General features: G+C 35.2%; 1 protein-coding gene and 1 long non-coding RNA gene across 3 annotated transcripts in view; one reads left to right on the top strand and one right to left on the bottom strand.

Moving 5' to 3' along the window:
- Nucleotides 1-14,327, top strand: part of LOC131163644 (methylmalonate-semialdehyde dehydrogenase [acylating], mitochondrial) — a 47,726-nt gene extending 33,399 nt beyond the window's left edge. Inside the window, exons 14-19 of one of the 2 annotated variants that reach the window (XM_058120279.1) lie at nt 12,963-13,040; nt 13,167-13,202; nt 13,305-13,348; nt 13,430-13,508; nt 13,872-13,962; nt 14,085-14,327. In XM_058120279.1, the coding sequence (XP_057976262.1) occupies nt 12,963-13,040; nt 13,167-13,202; nt 13,305-13,348; nt 13,430-13,508; nt 13,872-13,962; nt 14,085-14,197 (441 nt within the window). In that variant the 3' untranslated portion in view covers nt 14,198-14,327. Of the gene's footprint in view, nt 1-12,962; nt 13,041-13,166; nt 13,203-13,304; nt 13,349-13,429; nt 13,509-13,871 lie in introns of both variants that reach the window. The other variant, XM_058120278.1, reaches the window with a different exon arrangement.
- A 2,951-nt stretch (nt 14,328-17,278) lies between these two features.
- LOC131164264 (uncharacterized) lies at nt 17,279-19,419 on the bottom strand. Its single transcript, XR_009139236.1, has 2 exons — nt 19,307-19,419; nt 17,279-17,654 (listed from the first exon to the last, which is right to left on the bottom strand). It is a non-coding gene; the product is annotated as an uncharacterized LOC131164264 (long non-coding RNA).
- Nucleotides 19,420-20,614: the final 1,195 nt, after the last annotated feature.

The following is a 20,614-nucleotide window of genomic DNA, read 5'->3' as shown; positions in this document are numbered from 1 at the left end:
GAAATAAATAGCACTTGTAGATTTTGATACCTTGGATCTATTATGCAAGCTGAAGGAGGAATTGAAGATGATGTAATGCATAGAGTCAAAGCAAGTTGGGTAAAATGGAGGAGTGCTTCAAGTGTGCTCTGTGATCGTAGAATATCCTTAAAATTGAAAGGGAATTTTTATAGGACAGCTATAAGACCAGCTATGCTATATGGATCAGAATGTTGGGCAACGAAGAAACATAATATCCAAAAAGTAAAAGTTGTTGAGATGAGAATGCTTAGATGGATGAATGGTATAACATTGAAAGATAAATTAAGGAATGAACATATTCGCGGTAAGTTAGGTGTAACTCCTGTAGAAGATAAGATAAGAGAGGGACGACTCAGATGGTATGAACACTTGCAACTTAGGCTGCATAGTGCACCAATGAGGAATAGTGAGTTAGTTACTGTGGGGGGTAGTAGAAGGGGTAGGGGTAGACCTAAAATAACTTGGGAGGAGATAGTGAATAAGGATTTAATATCCCTGAATATGTCAAAAGAAATGGTCTATGATCGCAAAATTGGCGGAAAATGATTTTATAGCCGACCCCACCTAGTGGAACTTAAGGCTTGATTTTGTTGTTGTTGCTGTTGTTGTCTTTTCAGACATTGAACCCATTCAACAGTTGTCAGAGAATTCTAATTCATGACTGAGACTTCTTGGATGTTTTAAATGCTAATTAGCGGGTATTTACCCATGTCTTACAAAAATCATTTTCCTTTTTCCATTTACTTTGTGATGAGCGCAGTCCTTGTATGAATAGTTGTTTCTTATATTGACATCCTTTTAAAATCTATGAGGCCTGGACTGTTAAAGTGAACTGTTGTTCCTGGTCTCTAACATGATTTGATCATGGGTATGGTCCATCTTAGATTTATTTCTAAACATTTAAACTTTGCCCTTTTTATGGTATGGAATTCTTCTTACTATTAATTATGCAAAGATATGACCATCATTAAGTTTCCAGTATAAAGATTGAACTTGTATTTCGCTGTATAACTTATGCATACCTCTCTCTAAACCTTGATTTTTTTTTTTGTTGGGATAAACAAATAACTGTATTAAAGAAAGAAACTATGAAAAAAGAAAAAAAAAAACGAGAAGAAAAAGCCAGGGAGAACAAGATATCCTCCCATAACAAAAGGAAAGCAACTAAACAAAAAAGTAATACAAGACAAATCAATAGAGGAACACCAACCAATCCTGCTGCATGTTTTGTAAAGAAACATGCTAAAAGAATCTATTTTCTGAACACCAAGGGATTCCAAGAAGAATGCTTAGCTCCAAACTCCAAAGTATATCACTAGAAGTGGCTACCCCTTTAAGGATTCAAGCGCTTCTTTCCAACCAAATGCACCAAATAATAGTCAGAACAATACACTGCCACTTAACTTTCCTCTCTTTCCTCTTACCAATACCTCCATACATAATACACAAAAGCGCTCCAAAGAAGTTGGGCGCTCCCAATTTTCCAAATATCCTCTGCAAATTATTCCAGTCCCCAAGAGAAGGGACAGTATAAAAACAAGTGAGAGCAAGTTTCCCCATGCCTAAAGCAAAGACACACAAACATTGAGAGATTATTTGTTAAGTCTTTTCTTCTCAAATAAATCATTAGTATTGATTTTCTCTGGAATGGCAGTCCAAGAAAAGGCCTTGATCTATGAAGGAACTTCATCTTTCCAAATTAGAGAATAAAGGCCAAAGGGGCTGACGTTAGGTGCATCAATCAAATGATAGAAGAAAGATTTGCATGAGAAATCTCAAGAAGAATCAACATTCAAACATGTTTATCACTTCCCACCTAGACACAAAAAGAATCAAGTACAATAGTCAAAGAAGAAAGCTCATTGGTTTCTCTCTCATTGAGATTCCTTCCAAAATGAAAATCTCAAGAAAGGCCACCCTCTTGCAAAATGAAGAAGGCAGCAATAGAGGACTCATGAAGATTAGATAAATGAAAGAAATGCAGAAAATCAATAGCCAAAGGCACATTCCTAGTCCAATTGTCCTCCTGTAATGGTCTAAAAAATAATAATAGTAGAGTTATAATTTATACAATGAGAATTTTTTTAATTAACAAAAGTAATGTAGCATAGTAGTATTGACTTATGAGCTAAAGATTTACATAAACGGGTTCTCTCCCCATTATCCACTTTATAACTGACGTTATGAAAGAAAGACCAATAGATTTGAGACACAAATTTCCAAGGGCTTAATTAATATTAACTCCTGTGATAGCATCCTGCCCATTTTGTGAAGATCAAATTTACTATGAATAACCTTCTGCTAGAGAGAATTAGGTTTTGAAGGGTAACTCCATAACTGCTTCCCCACCTAGGAAATGTTTTAAGAAACCAAATTACCTAGACTCAAGCCTCCCTCCCTTTTAGACATACTCATAGTTTCCCGCCCTACTAAATGATCTCTTTCCTCCTCCACGTTGCTCGACTACAAGAAATCCCTCGTCAATTTCTATAGTCTCTTGGAAACTGTCACAAGAGTTCTAATAAGGGATAAATAATACAAGGGGATAGAGAAATGACAAGCATGATATGAGTAATGTGACCCCTTAAAGTGAAAAACGCTCCTTTCTTCCCATCCAACCTCCTAGCGATTTTCTTAAATTCTAGGTTCCATAATGAATTGGAGGATTGCCCTGGAATAGGCCAACTCAAAACACCGAAATCACCTAGCAAAGAGGCTCAAGTCCTTGCCTAATCTCACCAAACCACTTTTAAAAAAAGTTAATTTTTAGGCCTGATACCTCAAAAACTTGTAGGGTTAGAACATTAGAGAAGTTGTTCCCATCATTTGAAAGAAAGAGAATGGTATTGTTCGCAAACTAAAGGTGAGAGACAATTACGCACCTTAATCCCTTCCACAAAATCTCTTTCAACCCCTCTATCAATCAACTTGCTTAAAGCACCGACCACAATAGCAAAAAGGGCAGGGGATCACCCTGCCTCAGACCCCTAGAAATTCAAAACCAAGACTTGGCCTCCCCGTTAACTTAAGATAGAAAAGTCCATAGGGGAGAGACACCCATGGATCCACTTCTCCAAAACCTTATTTTATGATAACTCCATCCAAGAAACACCAACTAACTCAATCATGACCTTTATTAAAGTCCAATATGAAAACTAAGCCCCTCTTCTTTCTACTATCCATGTTCTCAACCACCTCATTAGCCATGAACGTGAACCTAAAGTCTTTCATTTACCAATAAAAAACTTTGATTATATTAGATGGTATCCACCAAAACTGTTGCTAATCTCTTATATAAGACTTGAAAAATCTTATAAACGCGTGCAACCAAACTAACTGGTCCAAAGTCAATTAACTTTAGTAGCAGTCTTTTTAGGGGCTGGAGTAATAAATGTTAAGGCTCCTGCCCATCACCCCACTATCAAAAAAATCATCAAAGACTCCGTAAAGATTAACTTTCATAGAATCCCAATAATCTTGAAAACAAGCCATTGTAGAACCACTTGGACTTGGTGCTTTCTCTCTATCCATCTCAAACAAAGAACCTCTACTCTCCTCCTCTTTGAAAGGCGTCACAGGCCACTTTGCATTGTCACTTGAGATAGGACCTCTATCCAACTACTCAATTACAGCTCTTCCTAGATCCTCCTCTAGAATACGTTCTTGTAGAAGTTTGTAATCATACATGCAATGCGAATAGGATTGCTAGTAACCAACATTTTATCATCCTCAAGTTTAATGAAATTCCTTTTCCTCTTGTCACTCACCATCCTATGAGACAATCTTGTGTTGCAATCCCCATCTTTACCCTCTTCATTCTAGATTTTTGCCTTCAACTTTTATTTTCCTTGAGAAGAAGTTGTTCAAACTCATTAGTCAACTAAATTCTTCTTCTAAGACATACACCCCTTCTGTTGGACTTGTATTCTTAGATTTAATTGATATGATTTTCCTTGGATCTAATCAACTAAATTATTCTTCTGAGACATGCAACCCTTATGTTGGACTTGTATTCTTAGATTTAATTGATATGATTTTCCTTGGATCTCTCACTCCAATCCTTTGCCTCCCAGCCACGCCTTAGGAGCCTAATGTGAGAAACTTGAATCCTTCATGTGTGAAGAATTTTGCAATTATAACCATTGGGCTACATATTATTATTTATTTTCTGTTGGAAAGGACTTAAATAAGAATGCACAGACACAAATTATACGAGTTGTCGGTATAGTTGTCAAATTTTATTTTGAATCGTGAAATGAAATCCCAATTTCATGAATTAGGAGTCGAATCGAATCACAAGATTTGGTACAAAATTTGAAAAATCGATTACAACAAATAAATTAGTAAAATATATTGAAATTTAAAATATGGATCAATCATGTTGATAATTGGAATGACCTTTGCCTTTGAAGCAAGTTGTCGGTCTAAATCCGACCATGACCAATTTAACTTGTACATATATCGGTATAAAAGGAAAATTATAGCATTTTATCTTTATCAAGTATCAAGTTAAGCTAGTTTCTATGAAACTATAGCACGTGTTATGGGACTCAAAACTAAAGCACTAACTGTAAGAGTTCAAGATACACCAAAATGTAAGATAGGGACCACAAAAAAAATTCTAAAAAATTAAACTTCATGTTTATGGTGTAAGTTTACGTGTTTAACAATAAAAAATTCACGTTTATGCTTTCTTTAAAAAAAAAAATAAGGAGAGGAATCAAGAAAAATTTAATAAAAAATTGAACGTTATGATTTTTAAGGGAATGAATCAATAAAGCAATAAAAATTGAACTGTATGGTGTTTAATAAATATAGTCATTTTTAATTCACGGGCTTGCTCTAACAGATATAAAAAAAAGAAAAAGAAAAGAAAAAGTAAACAAAAAGGAAAGTATATGATGTGAAGAGAGTCTTCTGGTGAGATAAGGTCAAAAAATTTAAGAAGAGATTTTGTAGGTGATTTGAGTATTGTGGAAGATGCACTTGCTATGAAGGATATAGGAAATATGGAATTAGCAAAGCAAATGAGGTAAAGAAATGGGGAGATTTTCAGATAATGACAGTGATGACATTAGTGAGTTTGAGTGTGATGGGGGTTTGCTGTTAGATGATATTCGGGAACAATATGCTTATGTTTCTGAATCATGTGATGATCTTGGGGACCTTCATATGTTCATATTGCACCATTGGAAGGATTGGAGGGGGTTTCTATTTTTGATAATGAGGGGTTGGAGAACAAAATGCAGTGCAATGATGGTATTTTACCTACACCAAAGGTGATTTCTAGGAAGGTTTTAGAAGCCCAAGAGAAACCCTTTTGAAACATCCTGCTGCAAAAGCTCACAAGGAGGCCAGATGCTAATTGGATTCCAAAATATAATTAAATATATCCTCTTTCCTGTAAAAATACGAACATTCTGCTCCAACCAAATCCTGCACAAAATTGCAAAAACTGCACACCTACACAACACCAAACCATCTTTACCCCTGCTAAAACCTGAAAATGATATAGCCTAAAATCCTCCATCGACTCTGGAGACACCCAACTCTCTCCAAAAAAAAGATTATTCTACACCCTCCATGAAAAGGAGCAAATGAAGGAATAGGTGGGAAACTGTTGGAAAGTTTCAAATCTGTTTAGTCAACTTTCCTATTTTTCCAAGAGAATATCGGCTGTAAATGTGTGAATATCCTAGAATATTTAGTTTTCTTAGAAGTTAGCATCTTTGGTTCTTTCCTTCTTGGTTCTTTCCTTCTATTCTTCTGCTGTACTTCTATTTATACAGACCTGTACCTATATTACGATTAATGAGAATTATTTCCACAAGAAGCTATCTCATTCTAGATGGTATTAGAGCCTGGTCCGGCTCTTGGCCTTGTGTAAACCCTAGTTTCTCTTGGCGGCTCCCATCTGACCCTAATCTGTATAGGGTTTTCTTCCCTTTTCAACTCTACTCTAATCTCTTCCGTTGCTACAATGAGAAGATTGTCGAAGGAGTGTGATGATGAAGAAAAAGGAGGATGAGACTGGAAAATCCTGCTCTGCTTGCTACCAATAATCCTGCTCCTCATGCTACTAGTAACACAGATTTGGCTACTGCCAATATTTCTGCACAGCAGCTTTACTCTAATCAAAGGAGATTGGAAGATAAGCCTTGAGTATGGTGTGACTATTGCAATAAGCCACGCCACACTTGAGAAAATTGCTAGAAACTCCATGGAAAGCCAGCAAACTGGAAGAGCAACAAATCTGGACCCTCTGGTAGCAATCATGCAGTCCCTAAAGCCAATGAAGTTAATTTCCTAAGTGTTGAGAAGGTGGATCATCTTCTTCAACTGCTGAAATCTACTTCGACCTCTTCTCTTCCTACTGGTTCATTGGCCCAAACAGGCGATAACTCTAGTGCTTGCCTTTGTTGCTTAAATCTTGCACCATGGATTATTGATTTTAGTGCATCTGATCACATGACCAGTACCTCACAATTGTTTCAATTTTATTCTCCTTGTTCTGGTAATAAAAAGATTAGAATTGCAGATGGAAGTTTTTCATCCATTGCTGGAACAGGTTCTGTCCAAATCTCTGAAAAAATAGAACTCAAATCTGTCCTTCACGTCCCTAAACTTGCTCGTAACTTGCTGTCTGTTAGTAAACTCTTACGGGATTCTAATTGTTACGTCATTTTCTTTGATTCCCATTGTGAATTTCAGGACCAACTCTCGGGGAGGATGATTGGCAATGCTAAGATGATGGATGGACTCTACTACTTCGATGAGACTTTATTCAACAATAAACAAGCTTAGGGTTTGAGTAGTAGTACTAGTTCTATTTTTGTACGTGAACAAATACTGCTTTGGCATCTTAGACTAGGACATCCTAGTTTTCTCTATTTAAGACATTTGTTTCCTAGCTTATTTAAAAAATTGGATTGCAATTCTTTTCATTGTGATGTTTGCCATATATCCAAGTCACCAGAGCACCTATCAATCAAAAGATTATCATTCTTCCAAACCTTTTTATTTAATTCATAGTGATGTTTGGGGTCCCTCAAAAATCACTTCTACTTCTGGTAAGAAATGGTTTGTTACGTTTATTGATGATCATACACGTTTGTGTTGGGTGTACTTATTGAGTGACAAATCTGAGGTTGCAAAATATTTTCAGGATTTTTATAATATTGTTGAAACCCAATTCCAAACGAAAATCAGTATCCTTAGAATTGATAATGGTACTGAATATTTTAACAAATGTTTAGGAACGTTTATTTCAACAAAGGGTATTCAACATCAATCTACTTGTCGTGATACCCCATAACAAAATGGCATTGCCGAGGGGAAAAATCGCCATTTGTTAGAGGTTGCACGGGCCCTAATGTTTTCAATGCAAGTTCCTAAATATCTATGGGGTGATGCTTTTTTAACTGCATGTTATCTTATTAATAGGATGCTTGCTCGAGTGCTAAAATTCATCACTCCCTTAGATTGCCTAAAAAAACTGTTTCCTACATGTCGGATAACATTAGACTTGCCACTAAAAGTGTTTGGATGCACTATTTTTGTTCATATACCTACCAATCTTCGATCCAAGCTTGATCTTAGGGCAGAGAAAATGTGTTTTCCTTGGATATGCTCCTAATAAAAAAGGATACAAATGTTTTAACCCTCTGACCAGAAAAATTCATATCAATATGAATGTTTTTTTTTTATTGAAAACCAGCCCTTTTTTGGCCATAACTATCTTCAGGGGGAGAAAAAGGAAACTGAAGATGAGTTCTGGAAAACCTGTAAGCCTCTTCCAAATGTTTTCCTTAACATTGACATTCACTCTTTAAAGGGTCAGGAAACCGATACATTAACTAGCGAAAATAATGGAAATCCTAGTCTACCTATACAAGGCATACATGATTCACAAACTGGGGGAGAAGTACTATCATATATTCCCTCATTTGAGCTTTGTATTTATACCAGTAGAAGAAATCATCAGAATAATAGAGCTCTTTCTTCAAATCCAGAGCAAGGCCATCATCACCTGCACAAGTTGATCCTCCTTCACATACTTCAAGTACTTTTTCTTCTTCAGATCCTTGTTTTGATAATTCTTCTGATCTTGACCTGTTCATTGCCCTTAGGAAAGGAGTTAGAACCTGTACCACACATTCTATTTCCAACCATCTATCCTATCATAGACTTTCCGATTCTCATAAGACCTTTACTTCAAATGTTTCTCATCTGTTTATTCCAAGAACCATTCAGGAAGCACTAGATCACCCGGAATGGAGATTGACTATTCAAGAAGAGATGGATGCACTAATTGCTAATGACACTTGGGAAATTGGTGACCTATCGGAGGGGAAGAAGACTGTTGGCTGTAAATGGGTATTTACACTAAAATTCAAGGCTGATGGGAGTATAGAAAGGTACAAAGTAAGACTTGTGGCGAAGGGGTTCACTCAAACATATGGAATTGACTACCAGGAAACTTTTGCTCCTGTAACCAAGATAAACTCAATCCGTGTGTTGCGCTCTCTAGCAACTCACTCTAATTGGTCCTTATATCAACTAGATGTGAAGAATGCCTTCTTAAATGGAGACTTAGAGGAGGAAGTCTTTATGGATCTACTGCCAGAATTTGAAGGGAAAGGTGGCAAAGGCAAGGTGTGCAGATTGAGGAAATCATTGTATGGACTCAAACAATCTCCTAGAGCTTGGTTTGAACGCTTTGGGAAGCTAGTAAAGAGTCATGGCTACAGCCAAGGTCAAGCTGATCATACTATGTTCTATAGACACACGAGTGAAGGTAAAATGGCTATCCTTATTATCTATGTAGATGATATAATTCTGATAGGTGATGATAGCAATGAGCTTAAGAGGTTAAAGAAGATCCTTGCTCCGGAATTTGAGATCAAAGACTTAGAAAACTTGAAGTAATTTCTTGGTATGGAATTTTCGAGGTCAAAGAAAGGAATTTTTGTTTCCCAACGCAAGTATGTGCTTGATTTACTTGGAGAAATAGGTCTGCTAGGGTGCAAAGCAGCAAAAACACCTATAGATCCGAACATAAAACTCCAGCCATCTAAGGCTGAAGAAGTGATCAATAGAGAGCAATACCAAAGATTGGTAGAGAAACTCCTTTATCTCTCTCATACACGTCCTAACAGCCTTTGCAACAAGTGTGGTAAGTCAATTTATGCACTCACCAGGACCCGAGCATTTTGATGCTCTGTACAAGATTCTAAGGTACCTAAAATGGACTCCAGGTAAAGGTTTATTATTTGAAGGACATGAGAATTTACAGGTTGAAGTATACACTGATGCAAATTGGCTTGGAAGTATCACTGATAGAAGATCAACTTCTGGCTATTACACCTTTGTTTTAGGAAACCTAGTAACATGGCGCAGCAAGAAACAAAATGTGGTGGCAAGGAGTAGTGTAGAGGCAGAATTTAGGGTTGTTGCTCATGGAATTTGTGAAGCACTATGGATCAAAAGGTTGCTAGAAGGATTAAAGATTACTAATTCACTACCAGTGAAACTCTATTCTGACAATAAAGCTGCAATAGCTATCACTCACAATCTAGTTCTTCATGATAGAACTAAACATGTGGAGGTAGACAAGCATTTTATCAAGGAGAAAATAGATGACTGAGTAATCTGTTTGCAATATTTTTCGACAATTGAGCAAGTAGCAAACATACTGACAAAGGGACTGCTAAAGAAACAATTTGAAAACTTCATTAGCAAGCTGGCCATGGAAGATATCTTCAAGCCAACTTGAGGGGGAGTGTTGGAAAGTTTCAAATATATGTTTAGTCAACTTTCCTATTTAGTTTCCTTAGAAGTTAGCATCTTTGGTTCTTTCCTTCTTGATTCTTTCCTTCTATTTATACAGACCTGTACTTGTGTTACGATTAATGGGAATTATTTCCACAAGAAGCTATCTCATTCTAGAGAAACATTCTAACCTTTCAAAGAAAAGAGAATAAATATTTGGAGATAAAACTTTAGAAGGCCACCTACTCTACAACAAATTGTTATTGTTAATTCTATGAAGACCAAATAAAAGGCTTAATCTTTAGGGGACAGAAGAATCAAGAACACACAAACCTACTCCCTCATTTAAAAAAGAAGCCTATCTTCCCACAAACTCAATAAGGAGGTGAGCTACAACATCTCCCTATCATTAGAAGCCCTATGAAAATGGAAATTCGAAGAGAATCCCACCCCATTTAACGCATACACACATGCATGATACATGTAAAAAAAGAGAGTATAAAATGCTGCAGAACCGAAAACGCTTCCAGGCACGTTACAATGTCGTTTTTATTAAAGCGTTATTTGCCCCCACTAGATTGGTGTATATTGGGGGAGCAAATGCGTTTCCAGGATATAGTGATGCCCAGAATATAATCTGATATCAGTTTGCATTATACACAAACGAAAAACTGATCACAACACCATTAGAAAAATCTGAACAAATTTCTGGAATTTTGTTTCTGCAGAAAACAGAACCTAGAATTGACGAAAAAATGATTTGTGAAAGCCTTATGTGAAAAAGAGAATGAGAGAATGATTGAATATTCTATGTAATTCTTGGAGTTAATTTTGTCTTTAAATAGACAGAATTATGCCTTTTCTGAAAAGTTACATCTGTTCAAATTTAAAATCTAACTGTTAGATTATTTATATGGTTCATATCGCACCACTTGATCTTATAAATAATATAAGATTAATTTTAAGCCATCCGATCATAATCAAACGATCACGATCAAGCAACGATGCAACCGTGCAAAGTGCTTGTGCGCCATCTAAATGCGCCACTGACACTCTAGAGCCCATGCCACGCGTGCGTGCGTGCGGACGGTGCAAAGCACCGTTCTAAGGTGCACTAGAGTACACACTAGCACCATCTCTTAACCAATTTTAAGAGAATTTTTCACATTATCATTTATTAATGACTTTTCTTTTTTCACTTTTTCCAATGTGGGACAATTTCACATAGCATTAAATGCTCCGCATGATTATTTTAGAAAATATTTCAAAAATACATTGCATATTGTTGTGTATTGTACAAAATACCGAGCAATCAATCAATCGAGTGAGCTTGTTTAGTATTTTGTACAATACACAACAATATACAGTGTATCATGCGAAAGAGTTCATCTTAGTCTAGATGGACCTGAAAGACTTTTGCTAAGTGACACTTTTTTTAATTTTTAATTTTTTAATTTTTGGTGTCATATACTTTTTCTTTCTTTGACATAAAGGTTTCTTAGAATTATTTTTTGACCTTGCAACTTTAAAGAATTATGTTTTGGAGTTTTTTTTTTTTTGTTTTTGTTTTTGTTTTTTTAAACCCATTTTAGTTTAACCATTTTACAGCCTTGTTTTATGCTTTGAAGCTTCCAAATCCAATCCAGTTTTCTTCGTCATGTTTCTATATTGATGTTTTACGACTTTCTTTTACTAGGTTTAATATCTTTTGCAGGATTTCTTCATATTGAGTTTCTACATAGCAGGGTTTTGTAACTTCTTCCTCTTTTATTCAAGGACAGGAAAAAGAAAGGAAAATTTCCCCCTTTTTTTTGTTTGGGGGGGGGGGGGGGGGGGGGTGTTCGGGGAGGAAGTGAGGGGGTACTAGTTTCTGTACTTTATGGGACAATGTGTGTTGTCAATTACATGTTCCAAGTCCATATAAGGGTATTGTTAAATGTGTACATGCTTAGTGGTTTCTTTTCATTATGTTGGTAGGAACTATGTAGAACTTTTAGGTTTGCAGAATGTGTATTCCTAGGAAATCAATGATCATATATACGGATGTGATAACTTATAAAAGAAGACTTAGCATGTTATTTTAAGGCAGATGACAATGCAAAATTTTTTATTAAACTATTACTTGGAATAGACAAGGAATGACCATTTCAAATTTCATGATGGGAATTTCTATTCCTATCTTTTTCTAGCGCAACAACAACCACACTTTTAAGTCACACTAGGTGCTTTCGGCCGCATGAATCCTTTTTCCTCAAATCTATATTTTCCTTTGACAAATGGAGGGCTGAAAAATCTATGTTTACTATTTCATTCCAAGTTATTCTAGGTCTATCCCTACTCCTCCTATTGCCACTAACATAACTAGCTCACTCCTCACTAGGTGCATTTTTGGCCTATGTTGCAGGTGGCCAGACTTCCTTAGCTGCCTTTTTTCTTATATTCTACAAGCACTATGCCAAGTTTACTATGAATTTGTACATTCTTAATTTATCTTTTAGAGTACCATTCATCCACCTTAGCATTCTTATGTTTGATAACTTTTGCCTTTTGGATATGTTTCTTGGTTGCCTGACACTCTAATTTATAAAGCATAACTGTACTTTTAATTTTAGGGGTATCCTTTTCCTTTTAATTTTAATTTTACATTAATGACTTTTTTTTAAAAAATAAATTATAAATCCCTATATCATTTTTATTACATTTTCATTTTATTCGATTATATTCCTTGGAGTAGGCATTCCATGAACCAAATGTGGCCTGACTGCTTCTATTGGAATATTAAATTACTTTTTTTAAATATATATATATATATATATATTTATTTATTTATTTATAGTGATGAGGGTTGCATTCTGAACATTCAAGCATCTTGGAGATGGCTACTTTTGAACAGATATTTGTTTTGCAATATACTAATGCTTTCTTCTTACACCATCTATATTCTATACCTATTTTATTCTATATATGTATTTATTCTAAATGTATCTCAACAATGCTTATCGCGTCATAGAAGGTGGAAGTACTATGATTAAAATTTTACGCAGGATTTATGGTTAATACTGCCTTACACAAGCATTTATAGGGAGTGTGTTGGTTGCGTGTTTAAGTCTTCTACTCAGAAATCCAAATGGACTCACTAACCTTAGTTTTTTTTCATTGATCCCAAATAGGTTCCAGGATATGAGCATGGCAACTTCATTGGTCCCACCATCTTAACTGACGTCACAGCCAACATGGAGTGCTACAAGGTATATCCCATTTCATGTTCCCAGAAAGTTTGGCTCATTTCTGGGGCAGACATGGATATTTTATAATTAAAGTGGAAGAACGTTTTTATGCATAAACTTGATAACATCCATCTTGGTTTTGCATAGGAGGAAATTTTTGGTCCAGTTCTTCTTTGCATGCAGGTATGTTGAACATCCACACTCCTGTTTCTCTTGTTATTATGTTGGTCCTTTACATGGGGTTCTTTTAACATACCCTTCTTTCATTACCCATGTTTAGTTCAGGCTGATAGCTTAGAAGAGGGCATAAGCATCATCAACAGGAACAAGTAATGTCGGCAGCTATGGTCCTATATGATAGTTATCTAATTATCTTGATGTTTTACATTTGAGTTATCCTATTGTGGCAGATACGGAAATGGAGCTTGTATATTTACCTCTTCTGGTGTAGCTGCAAGGAAGTTCCAGACTGAGATCGAAGCTGGGCAGGTACAACAAAATTTCTGTCTTTGGGTTGTTGTGGAGCAAGATTTCTTGAGTCAATAGAAACTAGTTCATAACCTTGGTCTGAAAATGTGTTATTAACTAACTCAACAGGCCCACTTTTAGGGATGTGTTCTTGTCCACAGCCTGTTGAAATTTGAGAATTGGTTCATTTGGCGGACCTTGGCTCAGTAGTTTCATGAACAGATTGTATATTCTTGTTTTTGTTCCAAATGATTTGCCTGCTGTACCTTTTGAATTCCTATACTGTTACTGTGCATGAGACTAAATCATCTGCGCTTGGAACTGACTGTATAACACTATCTAACCGACTATACCCTAACATATACTGTGTTATACAATACCCAGGTTGGAATCAATGTGCCCATTCCAGTTCCTTTACCCTTCTTCTCATTTACTGGATCCAAGGCATCATTTGCTGGCGATCTAAATTTCTACGGTATGAGCTACACATCAAAAGCTCTGTTTAGTTCCATCTTTTTAATTTTTTGGCTTCACAATTATATAGAACAGACCGGGAGTAGATTTCTGGATTGTAAATTGGTTATTTCTGATTTTCAGGTAAGGCCGGAGTTAATTTCTACACCCAGATAAAGACGGTGACTCAACAGTGGAAATATGCTCATGGTGGCAAGACAGTTTCCCTGGCTATGCCAACTTCTCAGAAGTCATAATGTATGCATACAAAATGTCTGAAGCCTTTGGGCAGAATGTTATGACCTTCTGTAGCCCCAATGGGTCAAAATAATAATGATAATAATAAAATAATTATAATTATAATAATATCAAGGTTTTTCCCCTGCATTCTACTTTTGTCATCAACATCTTTTGATAATGGTGTCATCCTTCAGGTGTGTTGTAACGATTTATTAACATTGGGTGCTGTGCTAACCAAAATTTTACAATTTTTTTTTAAATGGAAAGAGTGTAGTCTGATCATGTTAGTTTTTTTTTTCCTGAGGCAGTTTAAATGTAAAATATCTTGATTGGGTATTTGCAAGAATTTTTACTAAAGTAATTACTTTGCATGAAATGGAACCCAGAAATCTTTATTTTATTAGTTCAATTGAAATTGAAATTTTCGGTTTCATGGTTCTTTTGAACAACAAATTCGAACTTTCCAATTTTTACTTTGAGATGAACTCAAATTTCGATTTTGCTGAAGTTAAAAGAAGTTTTAGCCCTTAAAATAAAATATTTTACATTTATTTTTAAATAAAATTGAATTTTTTAAGTCCAATTCATATTAAATTAGACACCCTTCTCGTTTCAAACTTCAAAGCTGGCACGAAGGGAATGAGACCAAAGCCCTTTCTAGAGCGCATCTCCAGCTAATTTTTCAATTTTGGTCAACGAATGTTAGACATAAATTTGTATGTTGACACTGAAATAGAATCAAATGAAAATGAAATGTAATAAAAATTTATATGGTGAATGGATAAAAGTATAAACATTAATTTCATTTTATTTCATTTAATTTTTAAGTGCTAAATAAATTGTGTAGTGTGTTGATGGTCCTAGGAGCATGGTTTCTAAGATTCTTAAAAATATAAGATGCTAGAATATAATTTGGGCATTCTAAAATCAATTCAATAGTAATACTAGAATAATCCTAAAGCTCTAATGATAATAATACTAAACCAAGAAGTCTGGTAACTGAGGTTGAGCATAGGAGAGGTCTGTGAGCAAGATGGAGAGACCAAGGAAAAATAGAAGGTAGTCGAGGTCTAAATCTACTGGCGTAAGAACATTGAATGCTTCATAAGTGTAAGCAAAATGAACATTGGACACATGATTATTCTCTCTAGAAGAAAGAGGAAGACGAGAAGGTGTGACCATTAGACTTAGGGTGTGGTCACATGTAGTTTAAATGATAAGAACTTTACTTTAAATGCTTTAAGTAACTAGAATAAACAATAGAACAAAAACTTGTATTGATTATTAAGTTTAGTGTAGTCATGGACAAAATAGTCCGAGATGCCAAATTTCGGCCTCTTTAGGCAAATTCTCCTTTTTCTTTTATGGGTCTCGGTATAATTTTACCATAATGAAGAGACTTTATTGCAAAATGATATGGTGGTAATTTTCAAGGAATAATATGGATTTTTTTTGGAGCAAGGCATTTAATGACTGAAGCCTGACCATACTTGGCTTAAACCTTAAATAGTAAGAGCGAGGGGAAAAATAAACCAAAAAATTTACCTTTGATGACAACACCACATAAGATTTGAAATTTACTAATAACAAGATTCTACATTACAATTTGTACTTGCATAATTAGAGACATGGTTTGGTGTGAGTCCCAATGGTGCAAGCTCAACATGAGTTTAATGGGTCCAAATATTAATACAATATATTATGATTAGTAAGTTTCAAATTTGTGTACCCCTTACAAATATTTCTTCACTTGACAATACCCATATGGTACCTTTGGTAACTTTTTCTCATTTCTAAGGCCTTACTTCCTTTCCTACCTTTTCTTCCTTGAAGGCCTAGAAACAAGACCCTTGGAGCCAAAAAAATAAAAATAAAGGAGAAAATTCTGCCGTAAGGTCAACTCAAGGAGTGTAGTGCCCTTGGAATATTAAAGAAAAGTTGGAACATTGGAAATCAATCAACAATTCTCGTGGCGGGATTGAAAAATTCTCTAAGTGAGATTTTAGGCAAGGTAAGTCTTCCTAAACCTCATCTAACCTAATTTTATGTAATGTAGTCCCGCACAATAATACAATAATTACAAATTTGCAATAATGTGAATTGTTCTTTGTATCAGGTTGTGTTCATACTATAAAACATTACTTTCACGAGAGGACAAATTACTTTGGATTTGATTCCCAATTCTAAATCGGAATTAGTGGGAAACACAAGGCTTAATCCCTAATCCCAAATTCATAAGCAAATGAGTCTTTAGGGTGATTTCTTAATCTAATTTATTCTCATTGTATCCTCCTCATGACTAGCTAAATTAACTCAAGTGCTCATAGGTTGGAGGGTCATGGTCCAAAACATATAATTTTAGTCTCGTGTTTTTGAATTGCAATGTCCTGTTTTACTATGAAATGTGCTTCCTGTTGAAATATTGGGTTGATCTTGTAATTGACTTAATTTGGAATTCTTTCCTGAAATTAGGAATAACTTCCCAAGAGGGGGGATGAATTGACTTTTTAAAACTTTCTCTTTAGTTCTTTTATAGTTCTTAAATTTTAATATTTAACAATTCTTTGACTTGTTTATTTATTTTGTCAATCAAACGAGAACTTGATTTCTTTTGAACAATCAATCAACAACACAATTAAAAATTCAATCTTCAACCACACTTCGAAAATAAAAACAATCAAACAATTAATCACAATTTCCAGACCAATACAACCACAATTTATTTACCAAATATAAGTTCACTGCACCATTATTAGATTGATGAAATCATTCAAGATTTAAGACTCTTGGAATATAAAACAAATCTTTATACCATCCAATCACAATCAATATAATATATGTAACTTTCAACTTTTGATGTTTTCAGCCTTGTGGTGAATGTGAGTTTTGAACAAAGTCTTGTATATATATATATGAAATTTCTTCTTCAATATGATGTTCAATATAAAATCCAATTACTTTTTTCAAACTTTGAAATTGAAATAAACTCTAAAGTTAATTTATCTTTGGAATGTTTAGCCAAGTAACGTACTTCCGTATGGTTTTCGCAAAGAATGGTTCAACCAACGTACTCCCTTTCGGATTCTGCAACCCAAATCAAAATCAAACTTTAAGATTTACTTGATTTCCAAATTCACGTAGTTTATATGATTTTAAATTTAATCCATCCACGTAATTTAAACATGTACTGAAAATAAAGAATAGGGAAAGAGAGAGTGAGATGGAGAATTTTACGAGGTTTGGCTTATACCCAGCCTACGTCCTTGCCTTTGGCAAACCACCAAAGGATTCACTAAACCTGTTCCTTTAACTAGCGGAACAAACCTTTACAACACTCCTTAGTTAAGGCTAGAGCTCGCCTTCTCTAAAAGATGTCCCCTCATTCGGTCACTCCTTAACTAGGATAGAGCCCGCCTCTCTAAGCAATATCCCCTTGCTTAGCCAACGATCCAAACAATCATTAGAATCGTCAATCTACAAGATACGAATCAAATATTTGTGTACAAAGAATTTGCTCCTAAAAGAGCTGATTAGTACAACAATTCAAAACTATAATATACTTCAAAGTAAATAACAATATGAAAATTAACTTGAAACTCAATGAAGTATATCACCGATTAATTCTTTCAATGATTGAAAGATTTAGAATTTGTAGCATAATTCCAGTGGAAGAAGATCAGCAAAATCTCAGTTGAATTCGTGCAAATTGAAAGCAAGATATAGCCTTGAGAATTTGAGAGCGATTGAGAGAGATTTTGAATTTTTGCTGAATTTGAATTCTTAGTGTCTTGATTCAATAATATTTGAGGCTTATTTATAGACTTTAAAAGGTATGTAACTTGGTCCCCAAGTGACTTGGAGTATCCCCCAAGTTCTCACAAAGTTTGAGCCCCAAGCAAACCATTTAAAAAATGTTTCCGTTGAGGTCCTTTTAAAAATTTGTTCGTGGCGGTTTGCCTGCCCCAACCCACTAGTCGCCTGCCACGTTATTTTTAAAGGAGCAGTAGGGGTAGTAGGGTGGCAGTCGCCTGCTAGGACATAGCCAGTCACCTGACTTGACCACCCAGGCGTCTGTCCTGGTTCAGGCAGTCTACTGGTTGTTGTCAGCTTCGAGTATCTTTCTATTTTTTAGTCATAAATTTTTTTGTGTAACTCCAAATTTGATGATCTTGGTGTCAAATGAAAGTTAAGAGAAAATCATACAACTTTCATGTTAAAAACTTTTTAAAATAAAGAGTTTTTGATAAATAAAAAAACACCTCAATGCAGATGTAGAAAAATTAACAGCATTTTGAAAATCTTCTTTTTGATGTTTTTCATTACAAAAATGATTCTAACTTTTTTGAAATAATTTTTGAACTTATAAAATATTTTCTAAGTATGTTAAAAGGTATTTAGGTCCAATAAATTAATCTAAGAGTTTCATGTATCCATATTAAAATTATTTGAAATACTTACATGAAATTTCCTATAGATTCTTTCAAATTTGCAATTTTTGAATTCCTTAAGGTCTTTATGCTTGCTTCATCTTTCTTTAAGCTTTCATCAAGTTTTATTTAATCCTCATGCTCTCATGATCTTCAAGCCTTATATTTAAATTCATTTTTGAATCCATACTTCAAACTTTATATAAATCATCATTCTTTGAAATATAAACTTTCTTGAATTTTTTAACTTTGCATTCATTATTGAGTCTTAAAAATATATCACTTAAACAAAACATGTTAAATTCTACTTGTTTGTTAGCATCAAAATAAGATGTTAAACTTTGTAAGACCAACATTTCCTATTCTAGAGATAATATAACTGTCCAGTCATTATATATATATATATATATATATATAGATGGGTCTCCTGTAATCAAGCTATAATGACTGGACAGCTATATATATTCATTGAGATATAAAAAACAAAAATATTGTTCTTACACTCTGATTTTCAAGTTGGTATCAGAGCCTTGTAAGACCAACATTTCCTATTATAGAGATAATATAGCTGGCCAGTCATTATAGCTTGATTACAGGAGACCCATCTATATATATATATATATATATATATATATATATATATATATATATATATATATATATTCATTGACATATAAAAAACAAAAATATTGTTCTTACACTCTGATTTTCAAGTTGGTATCAGAGCCTTGTGCATAAACAGCCCTCGTCGTCACCCAGTTCGTTGCTTGCCCTTTCCCTCCTCCCAATCCTCAGTTTTTTCTCGTTTTCCGAGGGCCATCAGGTGCCAAATCTCCAAGTGGCAACAACGGCCCTATGACAAACTGCACGGCTTTGAATCGAAATAACAGCACGACGACCCGGTCGATTTTATCGTCACCGGCAAGAAGCCCAGAAATTTTGCAATCCAACTCGATCTGCAAAATCTAAATCTGCAAAATCTGAAAAATCCATGAGGTTTGAATCTCTGCAAATCCAAGATCCCTATTTTTGAATCCACTAGGTTTGAATCTCGGCCTAGAACACGCTGATTCCTCCGAAACATTGATTGCCGATCGTTAATCACAAAGCCACCTGCGACTCTCTCTCTGTAATTGCAACCGCCGCGAACAGTTGTCGCGCTCTAGCGGCTCCCTCTTATTCCTCGTGCTCCGGCCCTTCTCTGCTCGAAGCCCCATTCGATACCTGATAGAAGGCCAGTACCAGCAGGTTCATCAGCTCATACGGACAACAACGTTACAACAGCATACCACCGCACACTCAACATATGTGGCGTATTCGAACCAACATTGGGTCGGTTTGCCACAACTTGGGTTGTCGAGATCTCGGCTAGAACCAGAGAATATGTATATATATAAAATATCCCATCAGACATCAAAGCCGGTTCCCAAAGGCTCTCTATTTCTTTTTTTATCTTGATAGTGTACATTGATGCTACACCAGAAAAAATATCAAAACTTGCTCATGTTATCATGAGCAAGTCAGATTCTTAAGCATCTTGGAACAAATATGCTCCTATCATTGTTCAAATCGAAGGTTCATCCTTCAACATGGTAGCTCAACACCAGCCTCCTTAAAAGCAATGGATTCGAATAAAGTCCAGCCATCACAAGACAAATAATGGAGCAGACAAATCCACCTATAAATTCACTCATTGTAATCAAATTGGTCATACCAAAATTCAATGCTTTGAACTTATGGGGTATCCAGAATGGTGGGATCATAGCCATGATCCACGGAAGAGGAATCCTAAGAAGACCACTATTACTGCGATTGTTGAAGCAAAGGCGGCGAATGAGGTTACTGAAAGGGTCTTAGCATTGGTAGCAGTTGCAAGTAATGGTGGTAAGGTTTTAAATATGTCTACACCTATTTCTAATAGTGCATGGATAATTGATTTTGGTGCTACAGATCATATGACATTTGATTCTAGATAGGTCTCAACCCTTAAACCGTCTTCACAAATGT

Source organism: Malania oleifera, chromosome 9, assembly GCF_029873635.1.
Source record: "Malania oleifera isolate guangnan ecotype guangnan chromosome 9, ASM2987363v1, whole genome shotgun sequence".
NCBI lineage: Eukaryota > Viridiplantae > Streptophyta > Magnoliopsida > Santalales > Ximeniaceae > Malania > Malania oleifera.
The sequence above is the reverse complement of the archived record's forward strand: the minus strand, read 5'-3'. Positions and strand labels throughout refer to the sequence as shown.